At 39.5% G+C, this 20,549-nt stretch overlaps 1 protein-coding gene across 8 annotated transcripts in view; it reads right to left on the reverse strand.

Annotated features, from left to right (window-relative positions):
* The window catches only part of PLD5 (phospholipase D family member 5), a 415,385-nt gene that overhangs the window by 193,469 nt on the left and 201,367 nt on the right, over nucleotides 1-20,549 (reverse strand). For 7 of the 8 annotated variants that reach the window (XM_051820761.2, XM_070055590.1, XM_070055589.1 and 4 more), the window contains exon 3: nucleotides 16,631-16,799. The exons of the other annotated variant lie outside the window; for it this stretch is intronic. In XM_051820761.2, the coding sequence (XP_051676721.1) occupies nucleotides 16,631-16,799 (169 nt within the window). The remainder of the gene's footprint in view (nucleotides 1-16,630; nucleotides 16,800-20,549) is intronic. 8 annotated transcript variants of the gene reach the window in all.

Below are 20,549 nucleotides of genomic sequence, written 5' to 3' on the forward strand. Positions count from 1 at the left end.
CAAGGTAAGAATGAACTAAAATGTTCAAGGATGTCCAGTCAACTACATGTACTGTTTTGGAGTAGGAAAAACATTAATCAAACCATAAAAGGTTAAATAATGGCCTCCAAAGATCTGGAACCTCTCGATGTCACCTTATTTGGACCCGAGATTTTTGCAGATGTGACTTAATATTTTGTGATGGGGGATTATCCTGTGTTATCTGAGGACAGTCCTAAATGCAATCACAAGGGCACCTAGGTGACAGAACAAGAAGATCTGACACAGCCGGAGGAGAAGGCAATGTGAAGAGGGAGCAGAGTGAGATTTGAAGATGCTGACCCTCAAGACTGGAGTTCACAGCAGCAAGCGAGGAATGCTGGCAGAAGCTGGAAGAGGCCAGGGAAAGATTCTCTCCAATAGCTTCTGGAAGAAGCAATGCTCTTTTGACCCCTTGGATTTCACCCACTTTTGACCTCTAGCACTATGGAAAAATAAATTTCTGTTGCTTAAAGCTCAAAGTCTGTAATGGCTTATTAAGGTGGTCACAGAAAATGAATACCTAACATAGATAGGTCAAAGCACTAAATGATAATACCAGCATAGAAAATTATAAAACTTAAAAATTACAGAGATTCCACAAAACTAATGATACACAAAAAACTGGAATAGTTGGATGCAAATGGGAAATGAAGAATAGCTATATTCTATAAAAATAGTAAAAATTAACATGATAAGGCCAACAGCTCAATAAAATGTGGGGAAAGTATGAGACTTAGAAAAGCAAGCCTGGACACTGTATGTAGACAAGGAAAGCTCAAAGCAGAGCTACAAAGAGGTCTCTCCTTGTACTCACAGAAACTACAACAAAACATTCGCGTGCCAACATTTCCTCTTGTTAGCAATTTGGGAAAAACATATTCTGACATATTGTTTGTTTCCACCCAGGACACCCAGAAATTCATCCCAAAGAAGTGAGTGAGTGAGTGTAGGATTGTATGAGAATGGAAAAATACAGAATGGTAAATCTTGAACACTTTATCATATTTATGTACATATATGAAAATTAGTATCCTTCAAAAACTTCATGGAAAGTGGATTAAAAAATAAGCTTATTTGGTGAAAAATTTTTTGAAATTCATGCATTTGAGGGATCTTTAAAATATCCATGGAAAATACACATTATGAAAAAAACTATGTGTGGGTTTTAAATTTTTTAGCAGCAAAATAAACTTATCTTTTAATTCCATTTTCCATGAGCCTTTTGAAGTATCCTCATATATATGCACATATAAATAAAGTTTAGATCAAAATGAAAATGGAAATATGAATAGTTAAATGTATTAAACATCTCCTGATACAGTCAAGAGAAACATTTAGGATTTATTTTAAATCTTAGTGTTCTTTTAAAGCAATATATATGCCTTGATTTTTAAAAAATGCACAACTTAAGAGACAAGGCCATATATAAATGGATCCCTTCAGACTCAGTTTATTAGTTTAATTAATCAGCTAGTTCACTTTGCTATAAGCTTGATATATACTTATCTACATTTTAATGAAATTTTAATGAAATTTTCAGTTTTTAGGATACATAAAGTTTGCCAAGGATATAAACATTAATATATTATTTACTTGTGTTTGCTAGTGTCAACTTTTATTCTCAAATGCCCTAGGACACGGGGAAGAATCTTTTTAAAAAATTCATTCAACCAATAGTATTAAGTAGAACAACATGGTATGATAGAGGCATTTACAAATGTAAATCTAAACATTTACAAATGTTTATCCCTTTTAGTATTTTTTTGTTCTACTTAATATTATTGGTTGAACTCTGTAATTAATACACAATTATTCTTAGGTGTTTAAATTTAACTGAAAAGTGATCACTGTTAAATATTAGAGTGGGAATAAGAGAAGGAGGAGATGTACAATTTGGGACATGCTCAAGCTGACTTGCCCCAAATGGTAGAGTTAGAAATGTGCCAGGGGATTCCAATTCAATCCCATCAAGGTGGCATGTACCAATGCCATCTCACTAGTCCAGGTGATCAGTTTCAGTTCACAATTGATCATAATGATAGGTCTAAGAGTCAAAGGGATCACATAAACAAGAATAGTGTCTGCTAATACTAACTGATAGAATAAAAAAGGGAGAGAACGATCCAACATGGGAAGTGGGATACACAGCAGACTCATAGAATGGCAGATGTCCTAAACAGCACTCTGGCCTCAGAATCAGCCCTTAAGGCATGCGGATCTTGCTGAGGAGCCCATGAGAATATTTTAGGCATGGAAAGCCAAGACGCTCTGGAAAAAACAACAACAACAACAAAAAACCCTAAATGAAAGATCTCTGCGAGTGAGATCCCAGTGGAAAGAACAGGTCTTCAAAGAAGAAGGTACCTTTCTCTGAAGGGAGGAGTGAACTTCCACTTTGACTATGACCTTGTCTAAATAAGATTGATTTCCGCCATTTCAAAAGGCTTCCATAGCCTTGGCAACTCATGACAAGGGACTAGGGAGATTACTGATGCCATAAACAAGAGTGTCAATTTGTTAAGTCAACAACAGGAGTCACTGTGCACCTACTCCTCATGTAGGATCTCTGTCCTTAATGTGTTGTTCAATGTGAATTAATGCTATAACTAGTACTGAAACAGCATTTTACACTTTATGTTCTGTGTGGGTGCAAACTGTTGAAATCTTAATATATACTAAACTGATCTTCTGTATATAAAGATAATTGAAAATGAATCTTGATGTGACTGGAATGGGAGAGGGAGCGGGAGTTGGGAGGGTTGTGGGTGGGAGGGAAGTTATGGGGGGGAAAAGCCATTGTAATCCATAAGCTGTACTTTGGAAATTTATATTTATTAAATAAAAGTTTAAAATATTCATTCAATACATTTACTGGTTGCCTTCTATACGTCAGGGAACTCAGAAATTGCTGAAGGTAGCAGACAAATAGCAGATGATGAATAAGTAAATACAGCCATCATGGCAAATTCCAGGATGGAGGAAGTACAGTTCTACGGGAAAACATAGCAGGACACTAAGAACCCAGCTGAAGGCACTCAGGGTAACTCCTCCACAGGAAAGAAGCAAAGAATGAAGGTTCTAGGCAGTCACTTGTGACAAAGTCCAGAAAGCAAGCAGGAGTTGAGGCTGGACAGGTAAGCAAGAGGCACACCTTCAGGGGTTCTGTGAGGCAGGGTAAAGAGTCTGGAACTTACCCAGAAGCTGTTAAGGACCCTCTGAAGCACTTTACACAGGCAAGGAAACCGTCACATTTTGTTCCAAAACAGAAGTCGCAGTGTACATCGCAAGGTGATTCACACATGGTTTGGCAAGGGATAATGTGGGCTGAGATAGAGAAGTGTCACTGGCAGTGAAAACAACTGGAAGGTCTCCAGGTTTTTATGAGCTAGCACGGTGAAGTACTGCAAGATTTAAGCTGGGGCTTCAGAGAGAGAGAGTGGGGATAGCAGCCAGGTCCCGCCGCCTTCAGGACGCATTAGCTGAAATAGGCAGTTTCCTTCCTGAAGCCAGAAGACGTGACCACTTCAAGTCTGAGGTCATGCATCCGTGGGAGCTTCAGGAGCTCAGACAACGTCCAGGCCCAGCTCAAGAATACTCACCCACCTGACGCTACCAGACAGTATCTGCTGTGGAAGGATGCATGCACGCGGCTCGTCCATTCATTACTACCAGGCTCCATCCCATGACAGGACTTAATTATTCCGAACAGTTCATCATCAAGGTTTTGTCTAATGATGGTTATCTCAATTATGCACCCTGTGGGCATGAACATAGCCATCCCTGTCAGGGGCAGATGAAGAGGGATGAATAAAGTCATCATGCCAATAATGTCCTATCGGGAGCAGCCTGTTCATAACAGGACCCTTGCGGCTGGAATCCTACAGCAGGCAGAAAGTAGCTTTGGGGCTACAAAGGACAGGCAGACATTATTTTGGCACTGTCACTTAGTAGTGTCGAAGACTGGCATTGCAGGCCTATATCATTCCTTTCTCCAGGGGAAAGGGGGGGGGGTGACTGGGGCAATAAAAGAGCACCAGTGCATGCCAGATACTCCACCCTTTTTGTTTCACAATCAAATGTTCCTCACAGTGGTGGCGGGGTTTCAAACCTCCCTCTGCAGACTCTAGCACCCCCAGAGATGACAATATTTTACATGCTCCCTGAAAACCCCAGGGTCTGAGGAAGCAACTCTGACATGGCGGTCCTCTAAGTCTACTTCTGAGAACTGATCCTGAGCAAATGAAAAAAAAAAAAGATTTATCCCTGGGGCCGACATTGGGGTGCAATGGGCTAAGCTGCCACTTGTGACGCTGGCCTCATATCCAGGGTGCCGGTTTGAGTCCTTGCTCCCCAACTTCTGATCTAGCTTCCTGCTAATGTACCTGGAAAGGCAGAGAAGGATGGCCAGGTAGTCGGGCCCCTGCTGGGCTGCTGCCACCCTTGTGGGAGTTCAGGATACAGTTTCTGGCTACTGGCTTCCGCCTGTCTCATCTCTGGCTGTTGCAACCATTTGGGGTGCAAGCCAGCAGACAGATGGAAGATCTCTTTCCCTCTGTACCTCCTTCTCTCTCATTCTTTACACTGTTTCAAATAAGTAAACAAATCTTTAAAACATATCTTTCACAAAGCTATTTACTGAAGCAGCACTTATTACAAAAAAGAAAAGAGAAGTAACTTTAATATGAAATAATAGAGGAAAATGGTTATATAGATTGAATGTCACTTATCTGAAATGCTTGGGACCAGAAGTGCTTCAGATTTCAGATTTTTAGAACTTTGGAATACTTGCATACATAAAGATATCTTAGAGATATGTCCTAAGTTTAGACAAGAAATTCATTTATATTCATAAACAATGTATACACAGAGCCTTAAGGCAATTTTATATAGTATTTTAAATATTTTTTCACATGAAACAAAGTTTCATGATGTAGAATTTTCTAGTTGTAGTGTCATGTCCCTGCTCAAAAAGTTTCAAATTTTGGAACATTTTGGATTTTGGATTTTTGGGTTAGAAATGCTCAACCAGTACAATCTGATGAGTCCATTACATTACATATAAATGATGCAGCCTACTAGAAAATGTTAGCAGTGTTTCTAATAAAATGGGAAGGTACTTATGCTGTGATGTCAAATTCCAAATTATGATATAAATTTCTTAATATGTACAAAATTACACATAAAACATCCACCTGTCAAAAACTGTTTTTGTTAATGGTCATATGGACGTTTCAGTCTCCTTCCCATTTCTCTGTAGTTTCCAAATGTTTTATAGCAATGGACTATTACTATTGTAATGAGAAAAATATATCTACTCTTCTACTTAAAGTATCAAAAAGACAAATGACATAGGGGAAATAGAAAATGCAGAGATGCAGCACCAGGAGAAAACAAGTGTCCAGGCAAATAAAACTCAGATAAGACAACCTTAAAGAAAGTCATTATTTATTCCAAATAATTGGAAGGAGCATCTTTAGGTTCATGATTTATTCATGTCTCTGTGATTAGATTTAAAAAGAATCAGAGGCTAAACCCTTGCTAATGATAGTACTTATAACTTTATATAAGAATAATGATTGCCCTGGGAAATATATTGGAAAACAAGCAAGAGCATCATCAGGATTGCTCAACAGATGGGGAAATGGAAGCATGGAGAAGCCGCAGAATATTCCAGGAAAGAGGGGGTTGGACAAGGTCCAGAATCCACAGGAGCCTGCGAGCTCTGGGAAGCAGCCAGGGGCGGAGCAAACCTACAGGAGTCTACTCACTGGCAGCTCTTTCCTTGCTGTTCTGCTATTTCAGATCCTTATAAATGGCTTTTCCTGTCTCTCTCACTGTATTTTGAGCTGTCTGGGTATAGGAACCATTGCTTATTTGATATTCTATCCCCAGCAAATAGCACAGTACATGTTTGTTCAACAAAGGCATATTCAAAGTTATTTTGTCGCCACATTAGCAATGTGAGAATACTAATTTATAAACAAGTATTTGCTGAGTGTGGATTTTTTTAGCGCTGGCAAAAGATGCTATTTTGAAACAAGGTATTTTCCTTCCATCCATGAAGTTATACTAGTTCTATGCTGACATGGCACTAGCAGTTCTACTGAAATCACGTTTAGCCTGCGGATGAAATGGTTATAGAGTCATCTTCTGTTTCAAATTGCCAAGCAATCATTGTGCTCCCTCTCTTCTGGCCACCTGCTAGATAATACATTCACAGGAATAAACACAACCCTGACCCCTGTATCCAAAAACCCATGCAATATTCAAATGTAAGCTACTACCCATTTACATCATCACTGACAGAACAACTGCAACAAACAGGATTCAATTCAAACAGGCAAAATTAGGTTAACAAAAGTTGGGGAAGGAACCAATCCTGCCCTGTCTTGAAACTTATGAAAACAAAGCTAATTAAACTGAATTGTTTGAGCAGTGATTCTCTATCCTGGATGCCCACTGGAAGTCATTTTTAAAAAGTGCCAAAGCCTGGGACCCCATCTAAATATTCTAATTTAACTGATCTGAGGAGCATATTGTAAAAACTCCTGAGGTGCAGTCATGGTAGGATATGACCAGATTGACATAAGAGGGCAAAGATTCTACCTTAAAAATATTCCCCATTTTCTTTTTCTTTCTTTCACCCAAACCCTGAAGAAAAATTTGAATTTATAACTAGATAGAATTACCTTAACATCTTTTCATAAAAGCTGAAGTCTCAACAGATAGTTGGATGTTATTACTTCTCTAAGATTACATAATCTCTCTACAAAAAGAGTTAATGTCCACTAACTTTGAAAGTAATGTCTTATGTTGGAACAAAAAAAAAATAAAAATGAAACCTGCAATTACCTTTTATGAGCTCCATATATTTATGGTTTCACAAAATATTACCTCCTCATGTTCATGAAGCAATCAAGTGTGATAGGCATATTTTACCCATTTTATGGATGAGGACATGAAGAAACAAAGGGGTTATGACATTTGCTCAATGTAAACACATCTACTAAACCATTAAAATGTATTTAATGCCAACCACCAGATTCTTTGAACTCTAGTATGTGTCTCTTGAATAACACTACGAATTTGCCTTTTTAAATATGTAAAACTAGGCTCTAAGAATTGAATGTAAACAAAATAACCAATTCTCAACTAAGCCAGCTAACAGAGCACATGTGTATCCTAAGTATGCTTTCATTAACTTATACATGTTTTATTTTTCCCCATATCTTCATTTTTGAAAAGCCAAAGCAAGTTGTAGAAAGTCTGCCGTGATATAGTAGATACGGGTACAACCCCAGCAACAACATCAAATCCAAGAATATCAGGCATGTTTTCCTTTTTTTTTTTTTTTTTTGACAGGCAGAATGGACAGTGAGAGAGACAGAGAGAAAGGTCTTCCTTTTGCCGTTGGTTCACCCTCCAATGGCTGCTGATCCGATGGCAGGAGCCAGGTGCTTCTCCTGGTCTCCCATGGGGTGCAGGGCCCAAGCACTTGGGCTATCCTCCACTGCACTCCCTGGCCACAGCAGAGAGCTGGCCTGGAAGAGGGGCAACCGGGACAGAATCTGGTGCCCTGACCTGGACTAGAACCTGGTGTGCTGGCGCCACAGGGTGGAGGATTAGCCTAGCGAGCCACGGCACCGGCCCAGACATGTTTTCAATGTAGTACCAGAATAGCCTGCTCTCCCTGACTGCCTCACTCCAACCTGTTAATTATAATACGCTCAAAGAATTTCACTTAAAGGATTTATCTCCACTACCAAGTATGCTCATCTTTCTTCAAAATGGAAAAAAATGTTTTCCTTTAATGAAATATTTTATTATCAGACCATGAATTTTATCAGACTATCACGTGGGAGTAAAATTGTCAAAAGCTGGACTCTCCTGCATCCCAGTCATATCACTATGTTTCCAGTCACATCACTATGTTGCAAAGTAGATGCCGAATGCATATGATGAGCGAGTGAAGAATCTCTTTCAAAAGTCCTGAGGGAGGGCGGACACACCTAGGACAGAAAGGAGGGGCAAGAAAGGAAGAGAGGCCAGAGAGAGTCAATGAAGCTGGGCAATCAACATGGTGGTGACTAGAGTGAAGGTGCTTGTGTACACTGACCCAAAGAGGATTCCACCAAACCATGGGCTTCTGGACAGGTGAGAGGTGCTAGGGGCCTATACTTAAAGTGATTATACTAGAAAATGTTAATAATGCCATTTATGAACAAATGTAAAGATGGCTATGGAACATGACAAGTTTTACAATTTTTATGAAATGGAAATCCTTGCACGCTGTTTAGGTTAACCTACATTGATAGGGTCAGTTAGGAAAAATACCACAAGAAGCAATGAAGGTGCTACAAGATAGTGCCTGGAGGCATATACTACCTATGGAAGCTGCTGTCTCAATCACAATAGTATGATATGTTCTATCAAGTTCAGAATGAGAGCTCTGATGTTGCTGGGTTAATTGAGTCTTCAGGTTAAACCAAAAACAACCAAGAGAACTGTCAACAAAATAAGTGACTACAGATATGATAAGACAACATTACTTCCTGTGTATTTAAGACATCAGCTATCCAGAGGGATGGATATATGTGCACATATCTACTATAGAATATATACATATATATATGATGTATACAATGGGGTGGTAGGTTATTTTCTATTACACGACACTGTATAAGATCAAGTATGTCACAATCTAAGCAGACAACTTTGCACAACAGTTACTGATTAGGAATTTCAGGAGAAAATGAGAAATACAAAAGGTATTCTTAAACTTGTAGAATTCTGGAAAATGTGGTATTTCTGAGTAGTGAGGGAGTAGTTAGTCCTACCATAGCTTTACCAAAGTTGAAGTGGCCACCTGCTTCACCAAGGAAAGAGCCAGATGCTTCTCAAAGGATGTGTTATCCAGGAACTGCTTGAGCTGGCAGGTAAGGGCAAGAGGGTGGGTGCACGCGTGTACACGCATGTATGCTCAAAGGTTTGCAATTAATAAACCAGAAGCCAGATTTCCAACTATTATGATAATTTGCCTAATCCATCTTTTCTATTTAGAGTCTCAGATTTATAGAAATTATAATCCGCTTTTAAATTTTTAAAAATTTATTTTCATTTGAAAGGTAGAGAATGGGAAAGACAGACACGAAAAGAAATCTTCCGCACAGTGGTTCACTCCCGGGATGCCCACAGCAGTCAGCTGGGGCCAAACTTAAAGTCAGAGTCCCAGAACTCCATCTGGGTCTCCCACATGTGTGGCAGAAAACTGTGTATTTGAGCCATCTATTCCTGCCTCCCAATGTGCATATTAGCAAAAAGACAGAATCAGAAGTGGAGCTGGGTCTCAAATGCAGGCACTCTGATAGGAGATACACAAATCCCAAGTTACATCTTAATCACTGTGCCTAAAACCTTCTCCCCATAATCCACTGTTAATTATACATGATAATTATCCCAGTTTCTAGTACAATGTAATAGAATTAAACTGACTTGAACTAGAGATGTAGTGTGTATATAAAGACAATGTGAATTATATATTTATGAGACTAGTAAACGCACAGGTACTAAAATCATCAAATATCAGCCTATACTCTTTACATATATTAACTAATTTAATCTATACAACAAGCTATGAGGTAGGTTTCCTGATTTTGCTGATGAGAAAATTGAGGAGGGAGAGTTCAGGAGCTTGCTGAAGGTTACCAGCTATTAAGTAGGTAAAAAGAACTCTAAGCTGCTCTCCTGGCTCATTTCTATTATCTAAGACCTGCTGACCGCTCACTGTGTAAAGACAGGATCCAAACCTGTACTTTCCAAAATGACCTCTTGGGTTGCTGAGTGTTCACACATGCCACTAAGAAACAAAATCTGCTCAATTTTTTTAGAAATATAATTTTTCAAAATCAATCATCTGAAATGTATCATCCACTGGCAATCATCACTCACTGGTGGACCTTATTGATTTCACATAAACACATCTCTTGAAGGTTCAGTTGTTACAGCTCATTGATTATTGTATTTGGTTCCTTACCGTGAACTCAAGGAATGGGAATTTTTTACCCAATGAATTAGGTGGCTCTCATGTGAAATATATTTCCTGGCTTTTCCTGAATAGTCTTGATTTCATAAATTCCCATCATTTTATCCCATAAATTATCAGTCAAAATGTCCTAGAAATTTCAGTATTTCATGCTCTCAACTCATCTTGTACACAGAAAGAGAAAAAAATCTCCAGTTCTAAAATAATGTTACCATGGAACTAGCCCTTTTCACTGCTGTGATTCAGAGCTGGGGCACTGTCCAGTTTCCTTATCATGGAAGGAAACCATCAGGGATTAATGACACCTAGTGAGAGGCAGAAAAGACAAAACGCGTTTTACAGGGCAAGAATCAAAACAGCAACCTCTTGGAAGCACAGATAAAAAAAAAAAACACATTTTTAATCAATGTGTCTGTTTCTATGCAAATGAAAAACGAAAAGCAGGCATTCATCATCCCTGTTAATAATACCTGTCATTCACTCTTACAAAACTGCTATCTACCCAGTGAATTCACAGGTACCATGGGCCCTATTTCTTTGGGTCTGCTTTCTGCTCAGCTCAGCCTGCCTGCCAATGACTACACATTTCTTTGTGTATTTTGCTGACTGCTGTATTATAATAAACAGATGGGCTGCTTTTTGGTTATCTTTCCTGCTTATCTGTATGCTATTTAGGGTTCCATTTAGGACTTGTCAGGCTCTGTTGGTTTAGAAGTAAATGTCATGTTTTACAATTCTCCCCCAAACAAAAATTACTGCCTTTCAAACCTAGATATTAGTGGAAAATAAACTGTGACTTTGAGTCAATTTTTATTATACATATTTGTTAATGATGGTATTTAGTACCAGAATGTCTTAAAGAAAATTCAAATTAGGTTCATTTGCATAATCAGTATATAAATTATTTTTCCTAGAATTTTGTATATTTGTATCTACAATAAGCCATTCAGTGAATATATCCCACTATTGATAAGATCTTGATAAAAACAAAAGTGGGGTGGGTATTGCTACTTGTGGGTTAAGCCTTTGGTTGCAATGCTGGCATACCATATGGAAGTGCTCATTTTGAGTCCAAGATACTGTTTCTAATCCAGATCTGTGTTAATGTGCCTGAGAAGCAGCAGATGACGACTAAAGCACTTAGTCCTCTGACACATAAGTGGGAGACTCATATGGACTTTCTGGCTCTTGCCTTCAGCTTGGCCCAGCACTGGCTATTGAAGGCAATTGGAGAGTGAACCAGCAGATGGAAGATCCGTTGAGAGACTGACGCTGTGGCTCGGTAGGTTAATCTTCTGCCTGCGGTGCTGGCATCCCATATGGGTACTGGTTCTAGTCCTGGCTGCTCCTTTTCCGATCCAGCTCTCTGGTAGGGCCTGGGAAAGCAGTGGAAGATGGCCCAAGTGCTTGGGCCCCTGCACCTGTGTGGGAGACTCTGAAGAAGCTCCTGGCTTCGGATCCATGCAGCTCTGGCCCTTGAGGCCATTTGGGAAGTGAACCAGAGGATAGAAGACTTTTCTCTCTGTCTCTCCCTCTCACTGTGACTCTATCTTTCAAATAAATAATTAAAATCTGAAAAAAACAATCTGTTGGACCTTCTCTCCCTCCCCCACTCCATTCTACCTTTCAAATAAATGAACATGAAATCATGCTTATAGGTTCACAGACTGGCTGTGCAAAGTTTGAAGTGTTGGGTACAATCTTGAATTTCCTTCTCCACTTGAAAAATCAAAAGCAGGTAAATTTTTAAATCAAATTGGGTTTTCAGCCAGTGCCTTCTTTTCTTAGACAGGTGTAAAACTCGGCCTCAAAGAAAAAGGATACAGAGGTCCTTGAGCTACATATGAACAGAAAAGTTGGCAGTAAGGACCTATTTTATTTTCATTCCTGATCATTGCATAGTAATTTTCCCACTTGCACAGTGAGGGGGAAGAAAAAAAGGGAGCCAGGCTTTTTAAAAATAATCGTTAAAAGCCCAAGAGATGTGATACTTAGAGAAGTTCCCTTGGAGGTTTTAATGCTAAACTCTGTTGTGTAAATGCTTTAGGGGTTGAAGAAGGAGGATGGCGGAAAGGTGAAAGGCTGCAAATCAGGCACCCAAACAGCTCTACTCTGCAGGCACTAGCTCTCTCCTTAAAGACCATGGTCCAAGCCTGGTCCTTGGCTGGTAGGGACCAATTGATGGTATCCTGCAGGGTCCCCCAACAGGCCAGTGAAGGAGGAGAGCATTCACTATCTTGGTGAAGTTGGAAATCCCCTACTCTATTGTTCTCAACTTAGCACCTTTTAATTGTTCTCGGTTCTCCACAGGGCAGGGTCACAGATAGGTGGGTGTGGAGAGAACTGATCATATGATCAGTCTTAAAGCCTCCTGGAATCCATTTAATGTCCAAAGCAGATAAAAACTCTCAATCCTTTATTTTAAGTACAGATCTTTGCCTTATGAAGAAGCAAGGTAAAAATAGGTTGAAAACTGTAGAAAACCCAACTGATTTTAAACTGTAAGGGGGATTTATACTGTTAAAGGAGTGACAGGCAGATGGGTAAGGGATGGGATTGGGGGCAGTAAAACTCTACCAGATGACATCAGATCAAACTGGCTCTCTTTCTAAGGGGCTGTGTATGGGTTCAACAATTGCCTGGTCATTGGCAGAAGGTGGAAAATTCCATTTGTTAGCCATAAACCGGTTATTAGAGAATGACATGAATTAAGTGAGCTTCCAAGTGTTATTGTCACTGTACATCAACAACATCCATCTTAATTCACTCTCAAGTCATGCAATGGACAAAGATTTTCTCCTTAACCAAACCCTAGCCAGACTCCTCTGAGCCCTCTTCTCAACTCTGCCTCAAACTTTGCCTATGAAAACTGCAGAGTCAACAGAGATCAGACATGAGTTCATATACCAGATCCCACTGCCATGCCATTAAAGCTACTCAGCGAAAAAAAAAATTTTTTTTTGAAGAAAATTCAAATCCAGCATTCCTGTGGCACAGAAGACAGATAATCAGGTCATCAAGTCCAAGTGTAAATTTGAATCTTTCCATTGTGTGTTTAACACACATGGCTCTTAATGGCTTTTCAGTGGTGCACTTGAGGTGGAAGGAAGCTGTCACTGACCTGAGCTCATAAAACAGAGATTCCAGGGGCCTGGGCTAAGTAACTGCACGATTCTCTAAGTAACATTTTACAGTTCTGTCCCATTCAGTGGCTATGTTCTGGTCTTATCTGGAATGAAGGAAACTCAACCTATCTTTTGCTTACATGATCAAAACTGCTATAGCATATTGTTCCCAAAGTCAGCTGCTCACAATTCCTTCCATTTGAATAGAAGTGTCCTACTCCTAAAATCCTTTGGCCTTCTCTTGAACCTGGTCTAACCTTTGACATGCTTTGATTAACACTGTGACAAAGATAGTGTTCTGGAAGTCAAGACCTTAAGGTTTTTAGTTTTCACTTTCCACCTCTTGGGATCCTGCTGTCCTAAACAAATCTCAGGTTAGATTATTGAGTGATGAGTGTCTACCTGGGGAGAATGAGACTTGGCCAACTCTCATAATCCAGATCCGAGTGCCTGGGTTCAAATCCAAGCTCATTTTCTGACTCCAGCTTCCTGCTAATGCAGACCCTGGAAGGCAGCAGATGGTGACTCAGGCTCTTGTGTTCCTGCTGCCCCATGGGAGCCCTGGTTCCTTTTGCTTTGGTCCCAGTCTAAGGTCATTGAGGGCTTTTGGATAAGAAATCACCAAACAAGAGCTGTGTCTCTATCTCTTTTCCCTGAAGAAGGAGAAAGAGAAGGAGGAGGAGGAGGAGAGAAGGGCAGGAGTAGAAGGAAGAAAAAAGGAGGAGAGAGAAGGAAGGAGGAATAATAAGAGGAAGAAGAAGAAATGTCTTTTGGAGCCTTGAAAGAAAGCCTCTGAATCATGTAATTGCAGACTGTTTGGCAACACTACCTCCTGCCATAAAGCAGAATAAAAAAATAATTTATGTGTCTTTCTAGAGATATTTTCAGGCAGATTATGCAACTTTTCATGTATATGATAAGGTGTAAAAAATAACATAAAAGTAAGATGACCCAAAGAAATATTTATCCTGCTAGCAGAATTTAAAGGAAAATGTGGAGATTCTAAGACAGCCTCTCCAGTCAGCAAAAATATTCTCAAAGTAAGAAGTTGCTTCAGGTGGTAGCCGCCACAGAGACTCTCTCAATTAGACAAAAGAGCTCCATATTGTCCATAATTTTTAAATTTTCTGTGTATTAATGTTTCTGGCTAAGGAGTGGTTGCTTCTCTCTAGGTCAATTTTTTTTCAAGATTTTATTTATTTATTTATTTATTTATTTATTTATTTATTTATTTTAGAGGTAGAGTTATAGACAGAGAGAGAAACGGAGAGAAAGGTCTTCCATTCGCTGGCTCACTCCCCAAATGGCCACAATAACTGGAGCTGAGACAATCCAAAGCCAGGAGCCAAAGTTTCTTCCAGATCTCTCACATGGGTGCAGGGGCCCAAGCACTTGGGCTATCTTCCATTGCTATCCCTGGCCATAGCAGAGAGCTGGATCGGAAGAGGAACAGCTGGGACATGAATTGGCACCCATATGGGATGCCATCGCCACAGGTGGAGGCTTAGCCCAGTACACCACAATGCAACCCCAATTTTTTATCTTTATTAATTTGAGAGGGAGAAAGGGAGTGAGAGAGAGCAAATAAGCACACTCCCATCTGCTGGTTCACTCCCCAGATGCCCACAATAGCTAGGGCTGAGCTGGGAGTCTAGAACTCAATCCAGATCTCTCATGTAAACGGCAGGGATCCAATTACTTGAGCCATCACTGCTGCCTGCCAGGATCTGCATCAGTGGGAAGGTGGAACTGAGTAGCCCAGGCTGAAATTGGTAGTGGAAACAGAGCTTGAACCAAGGCTCTCGGATTTGGAATGTGGGTGTCCCATGCCTGGTCTGAACCACTAGGTCAAATGCCTGTCCCAAGGACAGCCAATTCTGAGAAGTCACAGCAAGGAACATGCCTTTGATGTACAAACTAACAGGTGCAAAGGCAGGAAAAGGTTCAAAATGGAAACAGGTTTCAATTCTACCAGCAGGAAGTAGTCTAAGAAAGTAAGTCCAAAGTAAATGCAGGGTATTTCTGAGAGGACTGCCACAGAAGGGAGAGCAAAGAGCATCTGAGAACAACAGATTAGGGAAGCACTCAGAAGGAGCAGAGTTACCTTCTACTACAGGTACACTGCATTTCCCAGAGTCAAGAAACAGGTGACACACGCTAGACTGTATTCAGAATCCCCATGGAGTAACGACTAATACATATCCTCATTTCCTCCTTTTTGAACGAAAATATCTATAGTCGCCTTACCCTTTTCTCACAATTATACGTTTGGATAATGTGTTTGGGCCCATTTGGAAGCTCACATGCTTCCAAATCAAAAGAAACTCACATAAGGAGACTCACCCAAATCCAGACCTAACACAAATAGATTCTAATCTTTGAGTCTTTGATGTAATAAAATTCAACTTTTGCTAGATGAGGTGAGTGTATTTTGCATTTGAAAGAGCCAGAGAATAGACTATGGTATATCATTTCCAAGATGATTATTGTTTTTTAACTGTTTTGTGCTAATACATTACACAACAATATATACCCTAAAGAGCTGCTTAAAATGAATGGGGAAAACTGGAAAACACAATTGGTAAGCATATTAAATTCATCTTCAGCACAGCCTTTGTGGTTTTTGTTTGGTTTTATTTTTGGTAACTTTGGACTTCAAAATAGTTTAACTGAATAACAGATTTCCAAGTACCAATGAGGTAATGATTAATGCCAACACATTTTGTACTTAGACAAAACTGATCTTATTCTGAACCCATACAGACATTAAAGCATAGGCCAATGATCACATACTTGGCTATGATAGCTCAATGCAAACTATCATGGTTGCACCAATAAAAAGAAAAATTTGCTAAAAATTATGTGTCATTGCTTATATCCAGAGCATTTCAGTCAAAAATAATTTAGATATTTAGTCAGTTTCCTATAGGTTGTTCTCTCTGTTAAGCACATTTCTTTTTCCTATTCACCAAAATATGACAGATCGAGAATAAATAATTATCCTTGGAAATTTGCCACCACTATTTAAAAAAGTTAGCTTTGCAGCCTAAATATGAGTTATAACACAAATTAACCAAATGAAAACTTCAACAAGTAGTTACAGAACTAGAACTCTAAACATGAAAGCTGCAAAAAACAGAATAGTGGGCCATGCCATTGATAGAAACTATGATGTGAATGGCACGCCCTGAAGCTGTACAACACAGCAACACTGTAGAGAGTACTTTCACTGAGCCAAAACGAAACATGATTTTACCCTTGGAAACCTTCTGTTTTAGAAGGATACTTCACAATGGCTCATAAACGCAATGATATACATGTACTCTGGGTTTGGGCAGACTTAAAAAGATGAACTTGACCTTGAGAAGTGGAGGACAAGGATACTGAAGAGTGTAGGATGCACGTAACTGAAATCATCACACACACAGAGGATGCAGCTTACCTGACATGCTGATGGATGAGTGTGGTTGAGATCCCAATGGGAAGATACTATGTCAACAGACTTTTTGGCCATGTTGAGTAAGTTCATCCAGCCTTGGAAAAGTGATAAGTGAAATGGTGCATTTTCTGAATAGTTAAGGCCTTCAGGAATATTTTCCACCAGGGCAATTCTTAGAAAAGATTTTTGAAAAAAACAAACAAACAAAATGTAGTCAAATTTGAAGCCATGGATCTTTCTTAATGCATGCATACAGATATCATAAAAATGCTATTTACTCTTTCTGGATGTATACGTCTCTAACTTAGATTTTTCCACCAGAAGCCTCTTACTTTTATCTTGTGCTAATCTAATGTGCTCTTAGAGCTTATACTTTGTTTTTCCATAGGGAGCATTTGTATTTCAGAAGATCATGGTATATATCTCAAATGTTCAGTTCCAAACCAGCCCTGAAAAAACATTCAGAGATTCTTATGCGAGCATCTTCTAGTAAGATACTTCTTGGATAACACTTGCATTACTGCAACAGCAGGATTCTACTTCTGCAAACTACTTGAGACTGTAAATTAAGCTTTGCTTATTTCCAGTTTCTACTATAATGTTGGGCAAATCCTGAAACTAAATCAATGTCATTAGTATTGCTTAACACCTGAACGTATGTTTCCCAGCCTAAGAGGTAAACTGACACCGAGAAGAAAGTTATAAAATCTGCCTTTTGCAGGATTTTACTAAAGTTGTAAAGTAAGTATGTATAAAATGATGTAATAATCAAGTTTATTTAACCAAGCCATAAATTAACTGTAATCAGCAATATCCTAGTTAGTCCATTTTGCCATTTTATACATTTTTATATCTTGACATTGTATCCACTGCAACTAGCTCTCCTTCATACAGCTGCTAAAGATGCTTTTTTCATGTCTAGCTGGTGATATACAAGTTCTTTTTATAGGAAGGAAGAAGTGTCCAGTTTAATAAAGGTATGGTATCCTGCAATTCATGCTAGAAAAACCCCAAATTCTTGAGTAGATACCTGGTAAGTGCCACCAGCTCAGGTTGTTTTAATCATAGTTGGATGCTCAGAGCCAGATACAGAGTTAGGGGCTCAGTAAACATGTAGAGAATGAATTTCAGCACTTCAATAAAATGATTCTAAAAATCTATTAAGTATACACTTGTTTCATTTGGCCAATGTTAGAAAGAAAAACAATACTATTAAGAAAATGCTTTTGTGTATTTGATGAACCTAGAGTACTAGAGCAGAATGGTTCAGTATGTGGCCTAGAGACCTTAAAATCTGGGATCCAATCTCCCTTCCACCTACCTGTAAATTTAATTAACGCTTGCTGATTGTTTACAAAAATAGGACAAAATATTACATGCAACACATAAATGGCTATACTAACTATCCCTAGTCCTTAGAACCTTATAATCTAGCAAGAGAGCCTGTCTCCCATGTGCTGACTCAACAAGAAAAGTAGACTATAATAAGTGATGAAGTAAGAGTAAGAAGTTTAATTAAATGGATAATGTATGCCTAAAGTACTGTCTGAACACTAGCAAGAAGGAAAAGTGAATTGTGGTTGAGGAGACCTGGAACTGGAGCAAGCTAGACTCGAAATGAGTCTTCAAAGACCGAATCTGTTATGAGTGACCTGGAACTGATGGCTACTCTAGGTAGAGGCAGGGGTTTGTCAATAATAATGTTTCTGAATAGTTGAGAGTCAGCTAAGCCAATGAAACAAGACAAAGGCATCATGGCAGAACTTTGTGGTGGTGGTGAAAACTAGTGAAGTCCATATCAACCACACTGAGGGAGTTATGATTAAGAGTTTGGACTTGGGGCAGGGGCAGGTACTGTGACTCGGTGGGATAAGCCTCCAGCTGCAGTACTGGCATCCCATATGGGTACCAGTTTGAGTCCTGACTGCCACACTTTTTTTTTTTTTAAAGATTTACTTATTTGAAAGGCAGACTTACAGAGAGGCAGAGGCAGTGTCAGAGAAAGAGAGCGAGCAAGAGCGAGTGAGCGAGAGAGCTATCTTCGATCCACTGGTTCACTACTCAGATGGCTACACTTCTTTCAGGGGTCTCACATGAGTGCAGAGGTCCAAGCACTTGGACCTTCTTCTACTACTCTCCCAGGCCATAGCAGAGAGGTGGATCAGAAGTGGAGCAGCAGGGTCTTGAACTGGTGCGCATATGGGATGCCAGCATGGCAGGCAACAGCTTTACCTGCTATGTCACAGTGCTGGCCCCTGCTCCACTTCTGATCCAGCTCTCTGCTAATGTGCCTGGGAAAACAGCAGAGGATTCCACAGAACTTGAACCTCTTCCTCCATGAGAGAGACCTGAATGAAGGTCCTAGCTCCTGGCTTCAACCTGGTCATTGCAGTCATTTGGGAAATAAACCAGTGGATAGAAGATCTCTCTCCATCTCTCCCTGATTTTCAGATAAATATTTAAAAAGAGTTAGGAGTTGCTTTGAGAGTTAGGAGTTGCTTTAAGAGTTTTAAGTTTGACACCTATATGATATTGGAATGGAGAAAAGGGGGATTAGAAGATGACAAATCCATAGAGAGTAGAGGTTTATGCACAAGTTCAGGAAATAAAAACAGGACATCCAAGTTAAGTCAATGAGAATAAAAACAGGCACGTGACAGACACTTTAGAAACCAAATCTTAAAACAACTTAAGTAATCTTAGTTGTCTGATGAGTCTAAGCAGAAGGAAAAAGAGAAACAGATAGTTAATGTAGACTCCCAGATTTTCTTGTAGAGTCACCATCCCTTCACTTTACTGGGTTCTAGAACCACCCCCAGAGGTATCCTCACTTGGACTGTTGCATTTCTCCAAACCATTTTTCATATACTTGGATTAATCTTTTGAAAATGCAAACTACTCTGCCTGCTGCCAGTTACACTTCCTGTGGATTTCCCCACTGCCTTTAGGATTATGACTTCCGTCCTACTCCATCATGGACAAAAAGTATGTACCAGTCTGGCTTGTCTCTCTGCAGCTTCTCTGGATTCAAATGCTCTCTTTGAATTTTACACCATAGCTACACTTAACATCTTTTACTCCAGTCCCTGCTATCCTCTCTAGATTGTGAATTTCATATGCATCCGACTAATTCTGATCCTTCCCCTCCCCACTGAGCTCTTTACCAACCTTCAAAATTCCAATTCAAATACCATCTCCTCTGATAGGCTTGCCTGTTGCCCCCAAACTAGGCTAGATACTCTTATTATTATCTCCCCTTTCATCCTACACATCCCTCTTGAAATTACTTGTTCAAGGCTGATGCTCCTTGACAGATTATATGGTATGTGAAGGCGGGTACTTGCTCCATTGATCTGGGATTATTTCTTAGAGTCTAACACAGTCAGTGTCCAGAGATTATCCACGAAGTTTCAACTAGAAAGAGGGTGGTGAGAGATAGAGACCATTAAAACTAACAAGGAACATGGAAAAGGATGTAAACTGAGGACTGGAAGAGATTATTAATGGAGAAAAGATAAAGAACAAAACAGCCCAAAGTCTAATATGGAAGAAATGTCTAGATGTTTCTGATTGGCAAAGTGCAAAACAGATAAGAAGATTCATTGGGGACCATTACAGATACAGGAAGATAAGAGAGGCAAGGAGAAAGCTGTGTCTAGGAGACCAAGGTGAGGGCATGTTGAAAGACAGAGTGGATCATTTTATCTAATTGAAAACCTTCAAAGGCAACAGAGGGTGAATTTAGATACTTTAATTCTGGCCACACTTAAAGTCTTATTATATATGCTAATAGAAGCTAGACACAGCATAAACAAACAATCCAAGACCATCAGCAGCTAGGCCTTCCATATAACCAATGACTGTATTTAAAACAATCCAACAAACAAAAGAGCATCTCCCCAACGAAATGAAACCAAACCAA

Source organism: Oryctolagus cuniculus, chromosome 13 (assembly GCF_964237555.1).
Source record: "Oryctolagus cuniculus chromosome 13, mOryCun1.1, whole genome shotgun sequence".
NCBI lineage: Eukaryota > Metazoa > Chordata > Mammalia > Lagomorpha > Leporidae > Oryctolagus > Oryctolagus cuniculus.